Source organism: Jaculus jaculus, chromosome 18 (assembly GCF_020740685.1).
Source record: "Jaculus jaculus isolate mJacJac1 chromosome 18, mJacJac1.mat.Y.cur, whole genome shotgun sequence".
NCBI lineage: Eukaryota > Metazoa > Chordata > Mammalia > Rodentia > Dipodidae > Jaculus > Jaculus jaculus.
Window position 1 is genome coordinate 49,399,062 of NC_059119.1, and position 25,950 is coordinate 49,425,011.

Here is a 25,950-nt window from a genome sequence, read left to right on the forward strand (position 1 = left end):
TATGGAATGTACATTGACCTGCAAAGCAATAGCCTTTTCAGTTAAATATGGCTTGCTTTTTTTTTTTTTTGAAGTAGGGTCTCACGCTAGCCCAGGTTGGCCTGGAATTCACTCCGTAGTCTCAGGATGGCCTCAAACTCACAGATCCTCCTACCTCTGCTTCTGGAGTGCTGGGATTAAAGACATGAGCCACCATGCCTGGCATAAATACGGCTTTTATTTTGTGTTTGGTGTTAATTCAAATGTCAAAGTCTGAACTGGGAGAGTAAGTTACAGGTTTCTTTTAATATATATTTGGGGCTGGAGAGATGGCTCAGTGGTTAAGGTGCTTACCTACAAAGCTTAATGACCTGAATTTGATAACCCAGATGCACATGTGTCTGGAGTTCATTTGCAATTGTCTCTCTGGTGGGTGTGGTGACACATACCTTTAATCCTAGCACTCAAGAGGCAGAAGTTGGAGGATCACGGTGAGTTTGAGGCCAGTCTGAGACTACGTAGTAAATTCCAGATCAGCCTGGGCTAGATCAAAACCCTAACTCAAAGAAAAAATGTGTGTGTCTTTGAGGAATAATGAAGCCAGTGCCTTACATGTATGCCACGTGATTCTTCCACAGACCCCAGGCATAAGAGCTCGACCTACAAGACTTCAGTGGTTTTGTGACAGGTGTATCACCAGTAATCAGGTTTGTATCTTATGTCTGGTGTCACTCAAAACTAAATAGAAAGCATGTCCTGTGACCACTTGAGTATATTTTTTAAAATATATTTTTATTTATTTATTTAAGAGAAAGAGGCAGAGAGAGAATGGGTGTGCCAGGGCCTCCAGCTACTGCAAATGAACTCCTGATGCATGTGCCCCCTATGCATTTGGCTTACGTGGGTCCTGGAGAGTCGAACCGGGGTCCTCTCACTTTGCAGGCAAGCGCCTTAACTGCTAAGCCGTCTCTCCAGCCCCACTGGAGTGTATTTCAAGAGATACAGAACTTTGTGGAAGTAGTGATATCTTGGTTCTCCAAATAAATGACAGTATATGTCTTACTCTGCTGTGCAGCAGAAGTCCTAAAAATGCTGATGTGGGCCCAGAAGACTTCTTGTTGGTCAGAGCAAGCCATCTTTGTGGAGAACCAAAAAAGACTGATAGAGCCCAGTGAGGTACTGCCTTCCCTTTCCCAGCTCAGCCTCCATCTGTTGTGCCAAGGAGGAGCTGGGGAATGAGGGGCCTACATTAGGTGGAGGGGTGTAAGCGCCCCTCTAGCTCTCCCCACCATGTTCTCCGCCTCCGGCTCTTAGGACGCTCCTTTCTTGTGGTCAAGTGCACACGGCGTCAAAGTGCGCATTTTGACCATTTCCAAGTGCGTGGCTCCGTGATGTTTAAGTGTGCGTATTCACGTTGCTGTGCCTGACCTTACGTCTTCTGGTGAAGGTCATCTGCCCTGTGGATGACCCTCATTTGAAGGGTTATTCACCTGCTATGTGTAGCTATGAAATAGGGGTGTTTGTTCCCCCCCACACACGCACACAGAGTACAAATCTGTTCATCTTATTTTTAAGGTTGAAACTCTTGAAAAATTAGTGGAACTAACACAGAAGCTATTTGAGTGTGACAGAGACCAGATGTACTACAGCCTGCTCAGACTGCACAGTAAGTGAGGGGACTGTTCGCGTGCTCGTTACTTAGTCTTTCAAAGGCTGGGTCGCAGGGTAGTATTGAATATCGCAGAGATTGTCAAATGTGGAGTCTTCTGCAGAAGCCACAGTGGGCGCCTACAGTGAACTTTTGGCTTTTTCGAAGTAGAGTCTCACTCTAGTCCGCGCTGAGCTAGAACTCTATAGTCCCAGGCTCCCTCGAACTCACAGCTCTCCCACCTCTGCCTCCTGGGTGCTGGGATTAAGTGTGCGCCACCACGCCCAGCTAGATTGAACTCTATCAAGGAAGGTTCTACTGTGTCACGGGCACTGGGTGATGGCCAGAATTCCTGGCTTTCTTGCTATAGCAGGAAGGAGCTGAGATCACCCCCATGCTCAGTGGCCTCCTCCAGTGCTCCTGGAGCCCAGAGAGCTACAGGTGGCACATCGACGTGACCTAAGACCTCTGTGCTCCCCACATCCAGTGCTGCCTGTATGGAAAGAGGGAGGGGATGGCGTAAAAAGAAAGAGGGTTTCTTTTTGATGTTTGTCATAGTTGAACATGAGAGTGTCCTGAAAATCAGAGAGGACCCAGGGCCTGTGATACTGGCACGACAGCGTCCAGGAGTGTGGGAAGGTGCTTCGTGCACAGAGTGGAGTGGCAGCTTGATTGTGAATGCACTCCACTTGCACACTTGCTGTGCCGTCTCTTCGGTGTCCCTCCCCGGTGGGCGGCCACTTGCTTGCACCGAGCTTCGGTATAGACCAGCCGACCAGCCAACTGCAGTCTTGCGCTGATGGGCTGTGCTGCCATGCCAAAGCGGAATTCCTTTAGTGTGTGTGTGTGTGTGTGTGTGTGTGTGTGTGTGTGTGTGTGTGTGTTTTATTTTACTTACTTATTTGAAAGCAGAGAGAGAGAGAGGAAAAAGAGAAAGAGAGAATGGGCAAGGCAGGGCTTCCAGCCACTTCAGGTGAACTTCAGATGCAGGTACCATTTTGTGCATCTGACTTTACATGGGTACTAAGCCATCAAACCCAAGTTGTTGGGCTTTGCAGGCAAGTGCCTTCACTGCTGAGCCATCTCCCCAGCCCCCAAAGTTGAATTATTTAGCTAACCTTTCAAGCAAACAGAAAGGCTAGAGAGATGGCTTATCAGTGAAGGCACTTGCCAGCAAAGCCAAAGGACCGAGGTTGAATTCCCCAGGACCCACATAAGCCAGATGCACAAAAATGGTACATGCGTCTGGAGTTCCTTTGCAGTGGCCGAAGGCCCTGGTGTGCGCATTCTCTCTGTCTCTCTCTCTCTGATCTGCCTCTTTCTCTCAAATAAGTAAATACAGGTAAAATATTTTTTAAAAGAAATGAGAAAGGAGAAAGAGGAAGAGAAAGAAAAAAAAAATGTGGATTTGAAGCCAGCCTGGGAGTACAGGGTGAGTTCCAGGTTAGCCCAAGTTAGAGTGAGAGCCTACCTTGACGAGAAAGAAAAAAAAAAAAGCTTAGTTTTTACATCCAAGAGTGCCTTGGTATTGAAAGTGGTCTTCCTAGAGGGCTATGTCAACTTTGGGGAACACAAACTTTGAAGCCGTTGGGGTGCTTGGTATTGCAGCAGGCACTGCAGATCTCAGGTGATAACTGCAGATCCAGGTTACGAATGTACTGAGCACATGAGATACGGCGTGGTGGTAGACAGGTGACCAACCATAGATACTTCCCCACTTAGAAGAGCTTCTTACTAATTCTTTTTTGTTTCATTGTTTATGAAGCAAAGAGAAAACTTGCATTTCATCACAGTTTCTTCATGGACATGCACACAAAGAACCTCTGACAAATAAAACAGTTTTTTCTCCTTCCCCTCGATTCGCTCTGTGGAGGTCATGCCACCAATGCTGTCTTTCTCTGTGTTTGAGGAACTCAGAGGATTTGTGTCCGTTTAGGACTGTGGAGGCCCGCGTGGTCCATAAGGAAAGGTATTCTTCTTGACCCCAGTTGTACCTCTGCTTGTAGTGCTATGAAAGAAGATCTGCCTCTTCACCGCCCCACTCACTTTCTTTGTGAAGGAGAAGCCAGGTGTCCCTGTCGGCAGCCCCTTTCCACCGCGCCTTCCGACTTAAACCGCTATTTAAACATTGTCACACGGGCACACGTTATTTGAGAAGCTTCATAATGTGTGCGATGTATGAAATATAGTCCTGTTAATACTTGAAAAAATATACACATTTTAGGGGCTGGAGGGAGAGTTGAGCAGTGAAGTTACTTGCTTGCTAAGCCTGCCTGGGTTCCATTCCCCAGTACCCACAAAAACCCAGATGCACAAAGTGGTGCATTCGTCTGTAGTTAGTTCGCAGAGGCAGGAGGCCATGGCATGCCTATCTGATCTCTCTGGCTCACTTACCCATTTCCTCTCTTTCTCTCATAAATCAATAAATAATTTTTTAAAAAAGAACTACATCTATAATTGGAAAGTAGAAAATTTCAAGAGCTGTTCTTATCGTAGTGGTATAATAGCCCTTGAAAGGGTCGAATTTTTTTTTTTTTTTTTTTTTTTTTTAGGTAGGGTTTCTCTCCAGCCCTGGCTGACCTGGTATTTAATATATAGTCTCAGGCTGGCCTTGAATTTACATCGATCCTCCCACCCACGCCTCCCAAGTGCTGCAATGAAGGGAGTGCACCACTGTGCCAGCATGGAGTAGTTATTGTCAGATTATCTGTTGAAAAGCATCTGGCCTTGGCTTATTTTAAAGTAGAGCCCTTCAATAGGCCTTAGGGTGCACGCATCTGAGGCCAGCCTCAGCCTACACAGTTAGCTCCAGGTCAGCCTGGGCTAAAGTTAGATCTTCCTCAAAAAAAGGAGAAGGAAAGAAAAAACATACCATAAAATAGTGCCTCTTTTTTTTAAATTATTTTTTATTTGAGAGAGAGAGAGAGAGAATGGGCGTGCCAGGGCATCTAGCCACTGCAAACAAACTCCAGACGCATGTACCCCCTTCTGCATCTGGCTAACGTGGGTCCTGGAGAATCGAGCCTTGAACCGGGATCCTTAGGCTTCACAGGCAAGCGCTTAACCGCTAAGCCATCTCTCCAGCCCAAATAGTGCCTCTTGTAAACTAAAATACCTTGTTTTGTGGTAAAGTACAGCATATAGCAAAAACATTCACAAAACAAAGATGCATAGCTCAAAAACTTGGAGGCATGCATGTGCCCAGCAGAGCAGATAGAGGGCACTGAAGAGAAGAAAAATGGTTTTATTTCTCGGTGATAAACAGCTGTGGTCACAGCCAACAATCTGCATAGCGACATCATACGTCTCAAGCAGCTTTCTCTGTCATTGGCTATGAATTCAGTATGGTAGATTCACACATGACCGCTAAAAGGATCTGTTGGAATTCAAACTTTAGTTCTGTTCTTTCCAATGTATTTGACCTTTCCTGTCTTGCAAAATTACCTCTTTGAAGCCACAACAAGCATGACATGAATGGAATTACTCGCTTATATAAGGAATGTCCTGTTATTATTTCTCAATGTTAATATTGTCACTTCCTTAATCAAACATCTTACTTTCAGTGCTTTTCAGTTTCTTTTTAACCCATATAAAAAGTAAATGTCTATCATTTGTGTACTTAGAGTACTATGTCCAAAAATAGATCTGTCTTACATTTGTAATTTTGCATTAAAAATACTTGGATTGGTTTGTAAAATTTCATATCCTCGGCATTTTATTTCGTCAGTACATATAACCATTGCTTTTGTTTTCACACTATGTAGTGTTTTTTTTTTAACTTGTCCATTATTACACTACTAAAACAAGCATATTCTAAACACTGATGAATCAAATAATGTAATAGTTTGTTATCTAAATGAGAAAGTGGCATTGTGTCCACTCCTGCCTCCACACTCCCAACCTTCTGATTCTTTCTCCACATTTATATCCATATGTTATTTTGGCAATTTTGTGTGCACATGTGCACATTCCACAGCCTACCTGTGGGTCATGGGTTCTGGTGCTCTCCTCCTACCTTGTTTGAGATAAGGTCTCTTGCTGTTTTGCCACTGGGAAAGCCAGGTATGCTGGGTATCGAAGCTCTGTAGTCAGCAGCTTTGCAAGGCAACTGCCTTTAACCGCTGCTCTTGTTTTCTCGGTCCCTGTATTCTATGTGAATTATTTTATGCTCTGCATGTTTTGTTTCCTACTTGGTGTTCTGTGCCTTTAAAAAAAAAAACTTGACTAATGAAAGCTGGGCATAGTGGCACATGCCTTTAATGCCAGCACAAGGAAGACAGAGGCAGGAGGATGGCTGTGAGTTCAAGGTCACCCCAAGACTATATAGCAAATTCCAGGTCAGCCTGGGCTAGAGTGAGACCCTACCTCAGGGGGAAAAAAAAAAAAATAAACACTGTATTTTTATATTGTTTTGTTTCAGTCATTTTTTTTTTTATATTCAAATTATCTCCTCCTTTTGGCTCCCATATCGTCTGACATATCCCGCTAGTCTGACAGCTCCTTGTTTTTAGTCCAGGCTTATATTATGTAATATCTGGATTCCTTACCTTGTGGGGGAATGATGCATATGTAGATACCATGTCGGGTGTTTGACAAATAGGGAATTTGGAACCCACACCGTCCTGTCAGTAATATTAACCATCAGCCTTATAATGCAAACGCTCTACTAGAAATCTTCATCTCTTAGTTCCGTAGAGAACATGCGATGTGCCAACTGTTGCACCCTCATTAGATAGCCAGAAATGTAGCCCCACACTTGGTGTGTCTCATGAACTTCACTAATGATGTCAAAAATCTTTGTATATTGGTGAGCTGTCAGAGATCATTTAGCGCCATCCGCCTTGTTCTTTAAACAAGAACCTGTGAGATCTAAGAACAAGGAGTGCTTTCCGAGGCCGGAGTTCTTCCCTGGTCCCAGCCAAGTGTGAGAGGCTTGCTTCTTTAAATAACAGATACCACTGCTGTCTCAGCAGAAGGATTTTTTTGCTTGTTTATTTTTATTTATTTGAGAGCAACAGACAGAGAAAGAGGCAGAGAGAGAGAGAGAATGGGTGCGCCAGGGCCTCCAGCCACTGCAGACGACCTCCAGAAGTGTGCGCCCCCTTGTGCATCTGGCTTTACATGGGTCGTGTGGAATTGAACCTGGGTCCTTAGGCTTCACAAGCAAGCACTTAACCGTTAAGCCATCTCTCCAGCCCTCAGCAGAAGGATTTTTAATACCACATGGGATATTATGCAAGAAAGGCCTGGCCCTTCTGCACTTTCCTAAAGTTTTATAGTGGTAGGTTTGATTGCCTAACATTTTTGTTTTATATTTCATGATCTAGATGCATTGCCAGTTTTTTTTCCCCCCTTTAAAAAATATTTACAGAGTTGTTCTGAGCTATATAATAACAATTTTGAAATAGTTCCTTTTATATGTCAAGTCCTAACAGGTTCATATATAATGTCTATTTTCCCAGAGTGGAGGCTTTTTGTGTCCTTTTGTGCTTTTTTTTAAAAAAAGAAAGAAAGATGATCTTGTCAGAGCTTAGACCTGGGTGGCATAGAAGGGACAGCCTACCTTCCTCCTCTTTGCGACCTGGCACAGTGTGGCTTAGAAATGGGTCCAGGTCTCCGAGCAGCACTGCTACCGGCTTTTGGAACCCTCCTTTGTCTGTCACACTGTCCACAGGTACTCTTTCCATTGCCTGCCTTCTCAGGAAAAAAGATGCTTGGGCTTAGAAACTTCTTAATCAAGCAAAAGTAAATACTTTTACATATTTATAACATTTGGGTTTTTACACTGAGTGAAAACATTTTAATGAAGGAAGAGCCTAACTAATTTGGATCTGAAAATTAGTTTTTAATGTAAGAATTATTTTACTTGGGCTTATTATCAAGAATGTATAAAATTACTCTGAACTTTGGGCTAAATTCCACTATTTAGAAGCGGAGATCTCATTTTTTGATCTCTTTTTTTCCTTTTTTCTTCCAAACCACGGTCTCACTCTATCTAGCCTAGGCTGACCTGGACTTACTATGTAGTCCCAGACTGGCCTCGAATTCAACAGCAATCCTTCCCTCTGCCTCCCAAGAGCTGGGATTAAAGGCGTGTGCCACCACACCTGGCTTCTCTTTTTCTTTATTGCTGATTTCTGGTGGAGTATATGTTCACTTTTTGTTGTATAATGCTTTTACTTCTAAAAGTCATTAGTTATCCAAAAGAATTTTTTTTGGTGTTTCTTTGTTTTTGTTTTTGGGTTTGGTTTGTGGGCAAGATCTGGGGCAGGCCTACTTGTTTTATTTAGTATTGATCTTTGCTCCAAATGTGGAGCGGCAGATGCGTTTTCGTGTGTTCTGTAATGCTTCTGTTTTAAGGCAGGCCCCTGCAATGCTCCTGATGTCCATTGTCTCAAATTTAAAACAGAATGTCTAAAGTGGAGGGGGTTTTGTCTTTTTTTTTTAGTTTTGTGATTTGTGAAAAACTGTTACAATATAGAAAGAACTGGGTTTTTCAATATGAAGAAATCTTCCTGTTTCCTTTGCAACAGACTTCTTGCCTCTGTTAATACTTACAGCATTATCTGTTGCCTTAAGAAATCTGAGAAACATTTTATCCCACAGATTCTCCAAGCCAGCAGAGGGCATACAAACAATGATCTCTTCTCAGCTACGTTAAAGTGTTTGGATTTGTTGCTGTTTTTCTTAAAGTCAGAGAATGAGACAGAGAGGACCGGTGCCCTAGGGCTCCTTCCACCACAGCTGAACTCTGGATATGGGCGCCATCTCGTGTGCATGTGTAACCTTGTGCATCCGGCTTATATGGGTTCTAGGGAGCCAAATGTGGGTCCTTAGGCTTCACAGGCAAGTGCCTTAACCACTGAGATGTCTCTCCAGCCCGATCTGATGCTTTTAAAGAAAAACATTGATTACAACATCTTCAGTCATTTAAAACCCACTGATGTGCAGTGGGCAGTGCACATGTATTCATTATGCAAACATGTTCCTGTTTCTTATTTTGATTTTGGTATTGGACAGTTTCTCAGTTACTATAAAAACAAAGCTTTTTACAATTTATATTAAATGCCTCGCCTCTGAGTTACAAGCAAAGTTTGAAATAAAGCTTCATTCAGCATTGAATAGTTCTAAACATCTTCCAAATTCTGCGTGTGTGTTCAGTACCTTCTGCTTATTCAAATCCTACAGAATTGAACAATGACTGGCAAAGAGCTGATGCTGTCTGGAATAAGATGCAAGAAGAAAATATTATTCCTCGTGAGAAGACATTAAGGTTGTTAGCAGAAATCCTTAGAAACGGCAATCAGGAAGTACCATTTGATGTTCCTGAGGTAATTTGTTTTTAGCATAAGCCTGCAGGTTTTTCTTGTCATATTTTTAGTCCTAGATTCACTCAGTTTTATACCCCAAAAGATGCTATGCTTACCAATGTTGTTGAACTGAAAAATTTTGTTTTGAAGTTGTGGTATGAAGATGAGAAACTTTCCCTGAGCCCCGCCCCCTCAGCAGAAGAGACTGATATGGAGAAGAGCGTGCTGAAGGCCTGCAGACTGAGGAGGAGCAAAGGTAGCCCGCAGCCTGGTTTCTAACCCGAGCCAGCCTGAGGCCAGCAGGCTGCGGGTAGGGGAGCACACACTCACGTTACACGTCTACACGGATGCACACTGTGTGTGCAAAGCTGCAGGCAGGGGAGCACACACTCGTGCACGTCTACACGGGAGCACACACTCGCGTTGCACGTCTACACGGATGCACACTGTGTGTGCAAAGCTGCAGGCGGGGGAACACACACTCACGTTGCACGTCTACACGGAGGCACACTGAATAAAGGCCGGTTGGCACAACTGGGAGGGTTTAAGTTTTAGCTAAATACTAGGTAAATAAAAGAATTATTCTTATTTTTATTACTTAATGACAATGGCATTATGGTTTATAGAACGTTACCCTTAAATTTTTAGAGCTATATAAAATATTTAGGAAAGAAAAATGTCAGGATTTCTATAATTCATCTTTCAATCCTTAAGCAATAAGAACAAAAACAGCAAAGCTGGCCCCGAGTTAGTAACACTTGTGAGATGTAGGTAGTGCTGGGTGGGGTGTACGCTGCCCCCGTGTGCTTGTTTCTCTGAGGCAAGGGCGCCCTGTGAAGCCCGGCCAAGACTCACGATGCTCCCCCCTCCACCAGGGGCAGGACCAGGATGTCAGGCGTGCGCCTCTGCATCCAGCTCTTACTCCTGTTTCAAAATTGTCTTTATGTCAGCCACAACTTTTAAGTAATTAAATATAGTATGATTGTCTATCATGTTAACTCAAGGTTCTTATTTGCTGTTTTTATATTTAAATATTCATATGTTGTAAAAATTAAATGCTTGTGTTAATATCTTTTCTGATGGTTATTAGAGGTCTTGTGATCTTCATATCAGAAAAAAAAAAACAAACCCTGTGGTCAGTGGTTCTGCACTGCTGACTTAAAAAAAAACAGAGCCAGGTATGGTGGCGCATGCGTTTAATCCCAGCACTTGGGAGGCAGAGGTAGGAGGATTGCCATGAGTTCGAGGCCACCCTGAGACTACATAGTGAATTCCAGGCCAGCCTGAGCTAGAGTGAAAACCTACCTCGAAAATCAAGGAAAAAAAAAAAAAAAAAAAAGTTGGAGAATAATGAACACAGCTACCAAAATTTGAGAAAACAGCAAAGAAGATTTTCTAGATTTATGACCTTAATTTTACTTATTCACATAATACATGTCCTCATTCACCAACAAATGGGCTATTATCATATGTGGTTATTAGAAAATGGACAATAATAATATAGTATCTTAGCCTCCCTTGGAAAAGAAAATAATTGCATTGTATGCTAAATAGCAGGTTCTTTGGCAGTCTTGTTCTTGTCCCATGGTACTTTAAATTGTACCATGATTTTAAAGTAGCTGGCTAAAAACTTAATAAAGCTTTGTTTTTAAGTTTCTGACAGGTTGATTCTGGCAGTAGAAAGATCAAGATCACTTCACTCTTTAGAAAGTAAAACATATGATAAAATAATCATTAAATAATATAATATGTATGATGGTGGTGGCAGCAGTGTTTTTTCAAGGTAGGGGTCTCAAGGCTGACCTGGATTTCAGGGTGGTCTCAAGTTCACAGCGATCCTTCTACCTCTGCCTTCCCAGTGCTGGATTCAATGCATGTGCCAGCATGCCCTGCTCTCATGTGTTTTTATATTTGACTTTTCCCCAGTGCTGGGAACATGCAGGAACAAGCAAAAACCTAGGGCAAGGCTGGTTTTGTGAATTAAGTTTGGATATTACCGCTTCAATTTTGTTGAGGGTAGAATACAACTCCTCTATCTTATATATAATGATAACAATTTTTGTTTGTTCAGAAACCTCTAGAATCTTCTGGATAGTAACACCATATCCATTCCTATCTAAATATACTGCTCTTCTTTGAGCATTATGTTTATAGGGGGCTGTACGTGATGGTTCAGTTTGGCTTGATCTCTGTTTTGACGTGTTTATATACACAGAAGAGGGGATTGTAGTCTCAGTTGGCTGTTTATAGCCAGGCAATTTTATTTCAGAAAAGTAAGTGACTGAAAAGTATAGTTACTTCTCTTTTGGTAACATCTTTTCATTCACTGACAGTTATTGTGAACAAGTGAAATAAAACTGTTAATCAGTCAAACAAATGTTGCCTAGTTTACTTGTTAGGTATCTGTATATTTGAAAATTGTATGTTTTTGTATAAGTCTTGTCGTAGCCAAATAATTTGATCTCCTAATTTTAGAATTATAGGCTATATTCGCTTTAATGCTATTGTGTTGAAATGTTAACCATTGTAACCACCCACTTATAGATTAAAGATAGCTTTAAAGGGAATCTTTTGCTCCCCTCAATCTAAATTATACCTCTGGTTTATTTGGACTTTAACACTCATTCTGCAATTTATCTTGGTATCATCTTTTGATGAATTCAGAAAGGCTGTTTCTCATTTCTATTACCATGAACATAATTTATTGATTTAAAGCTAGTATGAAAAATAATTTCAAAGGCAAGCTGTTCAGGTACCGTCCATTTTGATGGAATAGTAGTTTCCACAACTATAATTTTTCTTTAAATGGTTTGAAGAATGTGTTTGCTTGGCCAGTGCCTTTCTCTTCAGAGTGGTAATAGTGAGTGGGTATTTGTAAAAGTCAGAAATACGTGCCTTATGGTATTGGGGTTGTGTTTCTGTTTTACTGCTTCTGAATAATGTCTTGTTTTTTATTGTCTCCCCCCCCCCACCCTCTCATAGATGCATATAATAGCTTCCTGAATGCAAAAAGGCAAAACATTGTATTTAATAGTGAGACTTACAGCACCCTTATAAAATTACTGTTGGCAAAGGACGATCTTACACAAGCAATGCAAGTGAAGGATTTGTAAGTATTCTTTCATTTGTTCAAAGCATCCGCCTTTTAAAGACATTGGCTACTGCTAGGGTTCTTTTAACATGTGTCGTCAGAGTGGCACTTGTCTCTGCTACTCACAGAAATAACAAAAGATTTCATTTGTGACTTGTTGGATACAGAGACTCACTGCGAAGCCCAGCTGGCTTCATTTCGCAGCACTGCTTTAGCCTCCCAAGTGATGGGATTATAGACATGCCCCTGGGCCCAGCTTGATTTGGGATATTTCAAAAATTCTCCCTTTTGGAGTTGGTAGTGGTGGTTTTGTCTCTTAGGCTATTTCTATAGATTAAAATACTTTGCTAATCAAAATAAAGTTTTTTTTTTTTCTTTTTAAAAAACATTATTAGAGAGACAGACATAGAGAGAGTGACTCTGGGTGTGCCATGGACTCCTGCCATGACAAACGAACTCCAGATGCATGAACCACTTATTGCGATGGGCTTTACATGGGTTCTGGGGAATTGAACTTGTATCTTCAGGCTTTGCAAGCAAACACCTTTAACCATTGAGCCATCTCTCCAGCCCCTTTACTTGAAAACCTCCATACATAGCACACCATGATTATAATCTCCCACCATTCTCTAAAGGTATCGGGTTGATGTTTCAGTTCCCTTCAGTTGTTGTCTTGAAACTTCAATAATGGATCAAAGAGTCTAGAAAGGAAGGGTGTAAGTCACCTAAGCTGATTTTCAATGGAAATAGTCACCCTTTCCCTAATAAGCTGTCAACTCTGAAATAACCTCTCCCAGCTAATTTTTAGCCTAATAGACTAATTACAGCATATTGGGAAAATAAAAATACTGAATAAAAAATAGATGCTTGTTACCTTTTCAAGTTAGTACACAACCTGGCATTGATAGTTAAAGTTATGTGCTATAGAGCTATATTTACTGTTTGCAAACCCTATTTATACTGACCTTAGTATCCTTTCAAAATGTCATGAAAAGCCAGATGTGGTGGTGTGTACCTTTAATTTCAGCACTCAGGAGGCAGAGGTAGGTGCTAGGTCACCACAAGACTAAAATAGTGAATTCCAGGTCAGCCAGGATTAAAGTCAGTCAGTCTCTACCTTACAAACCTAAAACCAAAAAAACAAACATAAAAATGTCATGAGGAAACAGGAGATGATTATAATCAAAATACACTACATATATGTATGAAAATTGTCAATAAAAAGATTTCTAGAGTTTGGGGGAAACATAGTTTTCTGGGTTTTTGTTTGTTTGTTTGTTTGGTTTTTTGAGGTAGGGTCTCTCCAGCCCAGGTTGACCTGGAATTCACTATGGAGTCTCAGGGTGGCCTCAAACTCCTGGCAATCCTGCTACCTCTGCCTCCTGAGTGCTGGGGTTAAAGGCGTGTGCCACCACGCCCGGCTTAAAGATACATCTTATATATTTATTTGAGAGAGAAAGAGGCAGAAAGGGAAAGTACTAGGGCCTCCTTCAACTGCAGACAAACCCCAGATGCATGTACCAACACACCCTGCTGCTTTGATTTTTAGCTTCCTTACATTAAAGTAAAATGTTACTTGTAGTAAATTATTCAAAGGATACAAAGTGCTTTGTCAAAAAATAGGAAGGGCTGGGCGTGGTGGCGCACGCCTTTAATCCCAGCACGGGGGAGGCAGAGGAAGGAGGATTACCATGAGTTCGAGAGTCCTGAGACTCCATAGTGAATTCCAGGTCAGCCTGGACCAGAGTGAGACCCTACCTCGAAAAAAAAAAAAAATAGGAAGGGGGCTGGAGAGACGGCTTAGCACTTGCCTGTGAAGTCTGGGGACCCAGGTTCAATTCTCCAGGACCAGTGTCAGCCAGATGCACAGGGCGGCTCACGCATCGAGTTTGTTTGCAATGGCTGGAGGCCTGGCACATTCTCTCTCTCTCATAGAGTGTGTGTGTGTGTGTGTGTGTGTGTGTATCTCAAATAAATTAATAAAATAAAATATAAAAAAGAATAAGGGAGCCAGGTGTGATGGCACACACCTTTAATCCCAGAACTCGGGAGGCAAAGGTAGGAGGATCGCCATGAGTTCGAGGCCACCCTGAGACTCCATAGTGAATTCCAGGTCAGCCCAGGGCCAGAGTGAGATCTTACCTCGAAGAAAAAAAAAAAAGAATAAGGGAGGTACATTACTATTTTAAGTCTCTGATAGTATTCTTGGGAAACTTAAGAATTGTGTATGTAACAACAACCCTGCTTTTTTTGCTGAGAGGAGCACTCACTTTTCCTTGTCCTGGCTAAGCTTCCTGTTTCATTCTGTCTAAAAATTATGCTAAGTCCATCGCTGATCATGTTTCCTAGATTGGCCAGTTTTTGTTATTCAAAGCATTACAAGTTACAATGACTAATATTTTATTTATTTGTTATCTTAGTACAGCTATGTAATTTTGGGACTTCCTATGTAGTGCGGTCTTATTTAGTTAAAAAAGATTAATTTTTATAGTTATGGTAAGTAGAAAGATTGGTACCCTTCCCACCCCCCTAATTTTTTTATTTTTATTTTGGCAGTTTGTTATAAAGTCTGAAATTGTGGGCCATCAATTTTGTGACTGTTTTTAACTGTTTACAATTAAATGGAGTTAGATTATTTTATGTGGCACAGATAAAGAATATTCCCTTTATCAGAGAAAGTTGGGTTTGATAAATTAAAAAAAAAAAAACTAACTAAAATTAGGCCTAGTTCAATTCCCCAGCACTAAATTAAATAGGTGGGTTGGCTCTTGCCCATAGTCCCTTTCTGGATGTAGAGGAAGGAGGATCAGAAGTTCAAGGTCATGTTTTGCTGCATAGCAAGTTCAAAGCCAGCCTGGGATATATGAGACCTTATCAATCTGTCAGCCACCATACAAAAACTAGGAGTCGAAAGTAAATTTCTTTTATTGTGTTGTATGAATGATTTCGGTGCAAAGATTTTTCACAGTCTTTTTTAAAAAAATTTTTTCTTCTCTACTTTGGGCTATATCTTTATTGTAATTGATCATTTTCTACATGCACAATAAAGGAATTTTTGTTTCTGACGTGGATGTTGACCTCCACTTTCATATTTGTGAGGAATAGGCAGTTTTTTTGAAGAGATCATTCAAAAATAATGTCACATGTTTCAAGGTTTTCAAAAGGTTTGTTGGTTACACTTGTCAGTTAAGAGACAGGATTTGTTACCTTGTGGTTTCAATTTTTAGGCAGTAATTGTAAATGAATATTGTATACAACCTTTAGTAATAGTGGCATGAGACGTGAGCTGCTAATAGCATCTAATTTTATTTGATCATACTACATATTGGGAAGCAAATGTTTTATGTAACTTATGGTCTCATTGTTTGATACGTGGGACTGAGCAGGGGTACTCTGGCGGGATTAAAGAGGGCTGGTCAGAGTAAAAAAGACGAACTGAGACTGGGGTGAGCCGTAGAGGCTGAAAAGACTGAGGATGGGCAGGTGTGGTGTCTTGGGAGGATTGTCTCGGGGTTGAAGGAAATGATTCAGGAGTGGCCCTGCTTCTCCTGGAGTCTGCTCAGTTCGTAGGCTCATGTCAGTAGGTCATGAAGGTTGACAGCAAGGTCACTGCTGAAATCCATGTGGCAAGTGGAGCAGTTGCTTGTGCTCCTATGACCTGTCAAGATTTCCTAATTTGTAGGAAAGCACTGGGCATTTTGGCTGCTAAAATGTCATCACTGGACATGTATAAATACTGTAGCAAACAAACCATTTTGGGTTAGATTTTAAGGGCTTTGGTTGTTATTATTATTATTATTATTGCTCCTGAGTTTTTGAAAGTTGGAAGTTTTTTTTTTTTTCCAATTTAAGTCTGGGACCCGATTGTTACGTGAAATTTTAAATTTTTAATGTAACAGCAGTTTTAGTTCTGTACTGTGTTTAAAATGTATCTAGATGACAGAAATTTGAAAATTAATCAACCAAATGATATGGTGCTGGTTAGTAATAGGCTTTAGTTTATATTTAAAGTATACAGTGCTGAAAATAAATGTTCATTTTTGTTGCTGGAAGAATAGTTTTACGTTTTATAATTATGGTGAATGTAGAAAAAAGAGGAAAAAGTATCCAGCTTAGGATACAGGCGAACAATGCGGGGCATGCAGTTATTTTAGTCATCTAATATGTCAGCATCGAAGAAGCCGAACCGATTGTTTAAAAAAAAATCTTGTACTTTGTTTCTTTTGTTGCTCATTTCCAACTTTGTCATCTGTCAGAATGCAAAAAAAAAATTATCCTTCTATAACCATTGACAGGATAACACAAAAGCTGTCTCCAGGTCGATATTTTGCAGCAATATTTTTAACATACGAACAGTAGTTTTTATAATTTCACCTTGGTGCTCAACCATTTATTATCGTATCAGAAGCATGTCAGTAATTCCTTTCTAAATGTCTGCTTCTTTTAGTGCTGAGACCCACATCAAGGGCTTCACACTGAACGATGCTGCCAACAGCCTCCTCATCATCACGCAAGTTAGGCGGGATTATTTGAAAGGTATGTCACAATGCTTGACCTTTACGTCACATTAATGCCTCTGCAGATTTTTCTTGTAACGCCCTTCGAATACTTGGATAAAGGAGTCCATTTAGCAAATTACCTGCTTATCAAGAGCCTTTTGTGGTAGCTGAGAGACGTAAATTACTGTACATGCATTTATAATACGGCTTGAATATGAATGTACTTGTCATTTGACCACTTAGTCCAGTTTCCATTCCATTTAACACAAGATGGGTTTTCTTAAGATGAATCACAGCTCTTCAGACATGCAAAATTTGTGTGCCAGAATGAGAGAAAGTACAGGCTTTCAAGTGCGTTAAAATGCACAGCACAAGTCACTCTGCTCTGGAAATTAACACACTTTGGAGCATCTGACACAATTCCCAGCAGTTGTTTCTTGCATATTGTGTTGGTTGTGTGTGAGATAGCAAATGAGTTAAATTGAGTGTTAAATGTGTGGGATTATGCACCAAATGATTATTATATTGATTTTTAAAACTTAATCTAATACTTTCTTAATAGTTCATAATACTAACAGCAGTGAAGCCCAGTGTTTGAAGTTCAGTTTTAGATGGATGTCAGGGTGACAGATGTAGAAGTGACTTTGCACAGGACTGGGGAGTGGGGACCAGTGGTTTCCTGGCGGCGATGGGTTCATGTGAATTTGGAGGTTTTAGGAGTGAACTAGCTCTCAAGGACGATGATGACTGTCAAATTTAGCTAACTAGTTTTTCCCACTGGGTTTCACATATGAATTTTGGTTATCACAATACCAGCTTTTGCTAATTCAACAGAACTCAGGTCTTTAAAGTTAGAAACCTAGCTCTTTGACTGACTGTTAGCTGTGATACTCAGTTTCTTCCCCATCTGCAACCATAGTGTTACTCGTCACCTACGTATTTATCAAAAACTTTCCCATGTCTTGAGAGAAGGTTGCTATAATTGGTTGGTGTTGCTTATGAAACGTGCTGGTCGCTGATGGTGTCCTTTGATTGGGATTGACTATGTGAGTGGTAACTTCTCCCTGGGCAGCTTCCACGTGTCCTCTACAGGCAGGGCCTGCCCATGCACTCCTTTTAGAGCGCCTTGAGCTGTAATTGAGTGGTGTAGCGGGCTTGTTTTTAAGACTTTATTTCCAGTAGGAAATACTTTCTATTTTTCATGTAGCAGTGATAAATGCTTTTAAGCCTTTGAAAGTTCAAAGCAGACGTGGTAGTGCACACCTGTAATCCCAGCACGTGGGAGGCTGAGGAAGTGGGATTGCTGCAAGTTTGAGGCCAGTCTGGCTACCTAGTGAGTTCAGGACAGCCTGGGTGCATGGTAAGACCCTGTCTCAAAGAAGGGAGGGAGAATAAAACTTGCTGTTTCTAAAAATGTTAAGTTCGTTGTCAGTAGCTTGCATTACTGTAGACGGGAAGAATAAAGCTGGTGTTTTAATGTGGGGGGGTCATTTTTGTTCCGAATCTGACCTACTTCTGTTTACTTACTGCTAGCCTTTGCTTGTATGTTGGGTGACCCATGAAGACTACGAGGAAGTACGTGTCATCATTTCTCATTCACTGTCAGCCGTTCCGCAGAAACGTAGCTTCCATGAGGCTTGTTTGTTCCATGGCCAAAGAGGGCACCTAGTTTTTCTTAAATCTTCTGCCTTCTCTTTTTTTTTTTTTTTTTCCTTTGGTTTTTTGAGGTAGGGTCTCACTCTGGTCCAGGCTGACCTGGAATTAGCTCTGTAGTCTCAGGGTGGCCTTGAACTCACGGCGATCCTCCTACCTCTGCCTCCCAAGTGCTGGGATTAAAGGCGTGCGCCACCACGCCCGGCTGCCTTCTCTTTTTAATCAACTACCTTTCATGTGGCAAATAATACCTCTTTAGAAGCATATTAAAGCTCAGAGTAGGGCTGGAGTGATCAGTGGTTAAGATGGTTGCCTGCAAAGCCTAAAAATCCAGGCTCAGTTCCCCAGTACCCATGTAAGACAGATGCACAGGGTGGCATATGCATCTAGAGTGTGTTTGCAGTGGCTAAAGGCCCTGGCATGCCCATTTTCTCTTTCTTTATTTGCCTGTTTCTCTTTCTCAAATAAATAACTAATTTTTAAAGCTTAGAATAATTTTATAACCCAGTACTGTTGCGGAACATTATAGCTGATACATGGCAGGAAACACAGTCTCACTAGGGAGAAACTGAGGAAAATGTTGGACGTGAGTAGCGGTAGGAAAAGACTTAAGGAGACATATTGATATGAATACCACCCCTAGCGTCCTTGAAGTCATTAACTGCGAAGATGGCAGGCTCCGTTTGAGAATATGAAGCATAGAATCTCATAATCCCTTTTGAGGGACACGCAATAACCTATTCTGCCTTCCCCTACGCTCTCATTAAACCCCTCTATGTAACCCTGGAATAAATAGACCCAGGTTGGTAGCTAGCACTACAGCGTTGGTCCTGGGAAAGCAGTCTCAGTCGCTCATCTCTACAGTGGGCTCTCCTGTTCAGATTCTTATTCTGTGCCTTGTGTGTGCATGTTCAGCAAGCAGAGTAAATGCTTAGGAAATTCAGGTTATTACCATTCATCTTATTTTTATTATTGTAATCCACTAGTGGGAAGAACTTCAGTAACAAAATTCTTAGATACTATTCGAGCTTAATTATCCATTACTGACCACCATCTGTCATATAGATTTGTAAAATTCTATTGAGTATGCTTCTCAACTATTTTCTATTTTCTATAATTGATAATCAGTGGTCTGGATTGTATAGATTTGAAATTATAATAATTTATTCAGTAATGAAGACTAAATTGATCGTGTCTTACTGTATTGTTTTTTAATAGGCTGCTTAATTATTACCCTTTTCCATTCTTCTGTGAAAGATAAGCTGTTCTTCCTGAGAGCCGCTGTGAGAGTCTTAGTTTTGTCTAGCTTACATGGCTGTAATTACTATTAAACCATAGAGTTTTCTTCACTAGTGTTAATAGTGATTGTTATGCTAAGTATTATTGCACCCCCTCCTAGCTACCACTTTGTTAAATATCAAGATTTCACTCCACTTCCACAGGAGTCATTGCCATCGAAGGGCATTCCACGTTTCTTCATTATCAAGTATTTAGAATTGTGAGCCTTTAAGCAAACAAAACACCCTTGACCATAGCCATAGAAATTGAATAAAAGTGAATGCCAGGAAATAGCTTCAAGGAACATGTGTGTAATCATGTCAATCTTCTAGTGTGAAAGGCTAGGCTGCTCCTATGTTTGGCATTCTGTTTGAACCATTTTCAAGAAAGAATCTTTACAGTGTTTATGATATAAAAAGTGTTTTGATAATCATGTGGTCTTTGAGTTAGTAAGTTCTAGGAAACTGTGAATGTGAAGGGAAGTTACACATTTTTGTAAGTTGTTTAAAAAAATACGTAAAAACTACCTTATTTGTAACTCTCTGAACTTAAACTTCCTTGAAAATAATCAAGTAATATTACCCTGAATGGAATTCATGTTGTCAGTAACATTTGTTACTCTCTGACATGCAGGAATTTTGTGCCGGGCATGGTGGCACACGTCTTTAATCCCAGCATTTGGGAGGCAGAGGTAGGAGGATTGCCATGAGTTGGAGGCCACCCTAAGACTGCATACTGAATACTAGGTCAGCCTGAGCTAGAGTGAGACCCTACCTCAGGAAAAGAAAAAAAGAGAAAAGAAAAGAAGGCAATGAAGGGAGGGAAGGAAGGAATTTTGCTGTTTTCCAATACCTGACAGTCAAATAAGTCATTTTTAGGTTTCTTGTGGAGTATTAATATTTTCTGTAATCTACAATCAATTACTCACAGCTTTTCCCATATAGCTATTCAATGCTTATATTTAAAAGCTGGTTTCAAGATGCATTAAAGTCAATATGAGTCAATAAGAGAAGCTCTACCCTTTGCTCTTCTATTTCAGTGGCTTTAACAACTCTGAAAAGAGTTTTGGATCTAGAGCAGATCCCTTCAAGACTATCTGTGACGCGCCTCATCCAGGCATTTGCCATGAAGGGCGACGTGCAAAGCATAGAAGCCATTCAGAAGATGGTGAATGGACTGGACTCCATCGGGCTCTCCCATATGGTGTTCATCAACAACCTCGCTTTGGCACAAATGAAGAAGTGAGTGTTTGCAAGTCCTCTTGACTGCGCACTATCTCAGATATCACCCTGAAAATTCTTTTTTGTCTCTGGAAATGATGTCAACTACAGGGAAATTTTCAGTACTGGTAATTGGTGATTACTCATTAACAGAAAGAATTACATAATAAAATGGATTTTATCTTTAAGTTTTGATCGTTCATAAAACTGATCGCACAGTTAGTAGCTCTCCCTGTTTATGTGTATACTGTATGTTATGCACAAGTGCACATGTACAGACTTAGTGTGAAATATACACGCATGTGTACATGTTACCCTTACTGCCCAAATGTTTCTGCACATAATACTTGAGAGTCTTAACACTGTCCCAGCATATCTTGAAACAAAGGGCCTAGCTAGCTTGTTAAAAATCTGCATTTCTAGGGTTGTAGCATATAGCTCATTGGTACAAGACCTGCTCAGCATGCCCTGGATTATATTCTTAGCATTAAAAAATAAAAAGGCTGGGGAAATGGCTTAGCAGTTAAGGAAGGCATTTGCCGGTGAAGCCTAATGACCCTAGTTTGATTCCCCAGAACCCACATAAGCTAGATGCACAAGGGGGCTCATGCATCTGGAGTTCGTTTGTAGTGGCTGGAGGCCCTGGCATGCCCATTCTCTCTCTATCTGCCTCTCTTTCTATCTGCCTCTCTCTTTCTCAAATAAATAATTTTTTTTTTTTTTTTTTGAGAGAGACACAGACACAGAGAGAAAGACAGATAGAGGGTGAGAGAGAGAATGGGCACGCCAGGGCTTCCAGCCTCTGCAAACAAACTCCAGACACATGCGCCCCCTTGTGCATCTGGCTAACATGGGACCTGGGGAACCGAGCCTCGAACTGGGGTCCTTTGGCTTCACAGGCAAGCACTTAACTGCTAAGCCATCTCTCCAGCCCAAATATTTTTTTTAAAAAAAGCATTTCCTATTCCTCAGCCAATCATAGCCAGAAGAATAGAAGGTATTCAGTCTTGATTTTTTTCCCCCACCACCTCTGGGGTCTTTGTCGCCATTCACTACTCTAGAAGAATGTGCAGACTTCACTTCTTTTTTTTTCTTTTTTTTTTATTTGAGAGCGACAGACACAGAGAGAAAGACAGATAGAGGGAGAGAGAGAGAGAATGGGCGCGCCAGGGCTTCCAGCCTCTGCAAACGAACTCCAGACGTGTGCGCCCTCTTGTGCATCTGGTTAACGTGGGACCTGGGGAACCGAGCCTCGAACCGGGGTCCTTAGGCTTCACAGGCAAGCGCTTAACCACTAAGCCATCTCTCCAGCCCGAGACTTCTTACTAACCTCACTAGCAAAGTACTTTGCTCAGGTTAAAGATTCATGGACTTGATGTCAGCACTCGCAGGCTGATCACAAGTTTAAGGCTGAGCTGTCCTTCATAGTGAGCCTTTGCCTCCATAAAAGGATCATAGGGATAATTATGGAGTTGGTCTTCTTGATGCCTTTGGAGGAGCAAGTTCTGTAGTAGTTACCCTAACTACATTGAGTGTGACCTGATATTAAAAGACTTTTGCAGGGACCTGGGAAGATGGCTCAGTGGTTAAAGGCAATCGCTTATAAAGCCTGACAGCAGACTTTTAAACTATTTCTTCAAAATAGAACTTCAGATTTTCCCTTTAGTAACAAAATGTGATTGCCTTGTTAGAACCAAGTAAGAACTAGATGAATTTTTAATTACAAAATAAATAGTTGTATATGATGAAGAAAGCGTGGTTTTATTCACTATTAAGTAATTTTAACTGACACCTATAATAATGGACTATAACAGTTTTATTTATTTTTATTTATTCATTTGAGAGAGAGAGATAGAAATAGGCAGGTAGAGAGAATGGGCGTGCCAGGGCCTCCAGCCATTGCAAACAAGCTCCAGATGCATGTACCCACTTGTACATCTGGCTTACAAGGGTCCTGGGGAATCAAACCTGGGTCCTTTGGTTTTGCAGGCAAACGTCTTAAATGCTAAGCCACCTCTCCAGCCCAAGAGCTCTTATTTTTAATATAATTATTTCAACATAAAATTGACTTTTGGATTTGAAGTATATCATAACTGCAAAGTATCATTTATAGATTAGCTTAATCAAAAATATAGTCATGGGAGCCAGGTGGGGTCATGCATGCATTTAATGCCATCACTCAAGAGGCTGAGGTAAGAGGGTCGCACAGTCGGAGGCCAGCCTGGGGCTACAGAATGAGCTCCAGGTCAGATCAGGTTAGACCCTGCCTCAAAGAAAAAAGTCATTGAAATAAGTTCATTTCACATGTAAGGAGCTGACAAATCAAATATTCAAGTTACTGCAATTAATTTTTATCAATGTGGTTTGATCGTGTCTCTAAAACTTAAAGTACCCACTTTCAACCATTATGAAGCAAAATGAGCAACTGCTGTGACAACTAAATGTGACTGGATCTATTTTACTTGGCCATTTTTAAAATCTGGTTAATCATAAATGCATTTCCTTTTTCTCCTCAAATATTTACATGAATATTTGCACAAGTGGGTCTCAAAGTATTTAACTAAAACTGGCTTCAATGTCATAAAAGCAAATACTTCCTTATGGTTTATTTCACTTTCTTTTACAGCAATAACATTGATGCTGCCATAGAAAATATTGAAAGTATGCTTACTTCAGAGACTCAACCCGTAGAATCTCAGTACTTTGGCTTGACTTACCTATTCAGAAAAGTAATAGAAGAGCAGATAGAACCAGCACTTGAAAAGTGTAAGTTGGTAGTTTCTGTTAAGGAACATGGAACTCTTTTTTTTTTTTTTCTTTGCTTTTTATGAACTGGCCCAGATTTCTTCAGCAGGTGAGTCATACCCCAGTGTTAATGAGCGGTGTCCCTTATGCTTTGTTTTGGCAGTAAGCATCATGGCAGAGAGATTGGCCAATCAGTTTGCCGTTTACAAACCTGTCACGGATCTCTTCCTTCAGCTTTTGGACTCAGGCAGGGCAGGTGATGCCAGGGCTCTCCTACAGGTAAGCGCCCGGGAGCGGGGGCTTGCGAGACGCAGACTGAGAGTCCGGGAACAGGACGCTGGAGTTCAGTGGGCACCACGGGTGCCCGAGGAGCTCGTCTGCAGGCCACAGGGTTTTAAAGGTACCAAATAGGACTTCAAATACCCTTGTAATTAATGAGGGCTTAGGGGGAAACAAGTTGTCAGAGGTGATTTAAAGACAAATGTTTCTTGCAGATAGGTAATGCAGAACCACCATTCCTTTGATTTCATTTTAATTTCTTTAATGCTCTAAAGACTGTGCGTCACCATGGCAACACAGTTTGCAAACAAAAAGTAGGAAATGTTTGCTTTTCAAGTACAGCTTCTCACTTGAATACTCAAACAGTCTTAGCACTTTATTCAAGGTTTATTAAGAGTTGAATTTGCTTTCTATTCGCTTATGTATCTCAGACACATTAAATGACAAATACAGGTCTCTGTGGCCCACACTCTCAGTTAAATTAGCAATCTTCGGGGAAGGAGACAACTGCATTCATGCCATTTTTAACGGCACTAAATAGAAGGCCTTGCCAAGTGCCACAGAGCGGAGCTGATGGAGCCGCCGCTGGCAGCGTACACAAACAGGCGCCGCCGGGAGCCCCTTCCCAGCAGGCGGCAGTCAAACAGTCCCCGGGATCCCGCGCACGGCTGTGTTTGTGTAGACTCCCTGTGTCAGGTTGAGGGCTGGGGCCAATTTCTGGCAGTAAATACTATTAAACTCACTTAAATTCCTACCAGCAGTGCCTTATCTGAAGTAGGAGATAGGAAAGTGACGATATACCTCTTCACCAGAGCTCCGACACGGATCCTTCAAGTCTGTCTAGCTGGATTGCAAATTCCAAGGCACTCTTTCTTAAAAGGAATTCCTGAACATTTTTCTTTGGGTTAACAGATAATATATGTTTGTATATATGATGGAAATTGAGTCTGCTGCTAAGGCTTTTACTGTTGGGCTCATTTACTCTCTGCCTCATATAAAAAGGCCTCTTTATTTTTTTTTATTTAAAAAAATTTTTTTAATTTATTTATTTGAGAGCGACAGACACAGAGAGAAAGACAGATAGAGGGAGAGAGAGAGAATGGGCGCGCCAGGGCTTCCACCCTCTGCAGACGAACTCCAGACACGTGCACCCCCTCCCTTATGCATCTGGCTAACGTGGGACCTGGGGAACTGAGCCTCGAACCAGGGTCCTTAGGCTTCACAGGCAAGCGCTTAACCGCTAAGCCATCTCTCCAGCCCAAAAAGGCCTCTTTATGTTGGGAATTCCAGGAATGTTTTTATTGTTTTACATTGTTTCCTGTGGTATTAAAAGTTTCGTCTTGAAAGGACCGGACTCTGGCATGTTCTTCACATGTACATACCTGGGCACCTGCAGGGATGCAGGCACACAATTGCCTAGTTGCTCACTTGACCACACTCTTCTCTTTTTTTTTTAAATTTTTTGTTACTTTTTATTTATTTATTTGAGAGCGAGAGAGAGAGAGAGAGAATGTGCGCGCCAGGGCCTCCAGCCACTGCAAAGGAACTCCAGACACGTACGCTCCCTTGTGCATCTGGCTAACATGAGTCCTGGGGAATCGAGCCTCGAACCGGGGTCCTTAGGCTTCACAGGCAAGAGCTTAACCACCAAGCCATCTCCCCAGCCCTTGACCACACTCTTGATAGTTAGTTCCCTAAAAAGGGGCGCTTGGTTCTTCCTGTGCCAGCTTGTCCTGGGACACAGTCTTCATGGTCCCATATAGAAAGCAAGTTCACCAGTACTTGGGCAGGAGACAGGCCGGCCCGCTGCCTCCACTGCTGCCGTGTTGACCGACAACATCCCATATGCCAAACCTTTACCGTCCGTCCTTCACCTGCCTGTCAGAGAGTCAGGGATGCTTCTTGCCTTCATGAAGAGCACTTTCTGCCCAGATGTCGAAAACAGTGGTTTGTAATGCAAATGTTCTGTAAGTCACCAGAAGTTCTGTACTACCCGTTTTAACATTGACAGTGTTTTAAAGCTTTGAAAGAACAATGTGCTTTTAGGAACTTGCGAGAGTGACATCTATGATGAGCGTAAACTAAAATATTGTCTTGCCATATTTGATTTGACTAAAGCATCTGAGGTTGGATAGACACTTGATTTATCTGGTCTGTCATATAAACTTTTCTTTTTACTTTAACTTTTGTCTCTTTCTCAAGCACTGGCTGTCTGTTGCAATGAAAGCCTTTTATAAAATAGAGAGAT

The 25,950-nt window shown here is 41.4% G+C and overlaps 1 protein-coding gene across 2 annotated transcripts in view; it reads left to right on the top strand.

The window, feature by feature from the left end:
* Positions 1 to 25,950, top strand: part of Lrpprc (leucine rich pentatricopeptide repeat containing) — a 96,426-nt gene that overhangs the window by 64,476 nt on the left and 6,000 nt on the right. For both annotated transcript variants that reach the window (XM_045137369.1, XM_004660130.2), the window contains 9 exons: positions 618 to 686; positions 1,555 to 1,645; positions 8,816 to 8,958; positions 9,088 to 9,193; positions 11,920 to 12,046; positions 16,476 to 16,564; positions 20,498 to 20,699; positions 23,305 to 23,444; positions 23,587 to 23,702. In XM_045137369.1, coding sequence (XP_044993304.1) covers positions 618 to 686; positions 1,555 to 1,645; positions 8,816 to 8,958; positions 9,088 to 9,193; positions 11,920 to 12,046; positions 16,476 to 16,564; positions 20,498 to 20,699; positions 23,305 to 23,444; positions 23,587 to 23,702 — 1,083 coding nt within the window. The remainder of the gene's footprint in view (positions 1 to 617; positions 687 to 1,554; positions 1,646 to 8,815; positions 8,959 to 9,087; positions 9,194 to 11,919; positions 12,047 to 16,475; positions 16,565 to 20,497; positions 20,700 to 23,304; positions 23,445 to 23,586; positions 23,703 to 25,950) is intronic.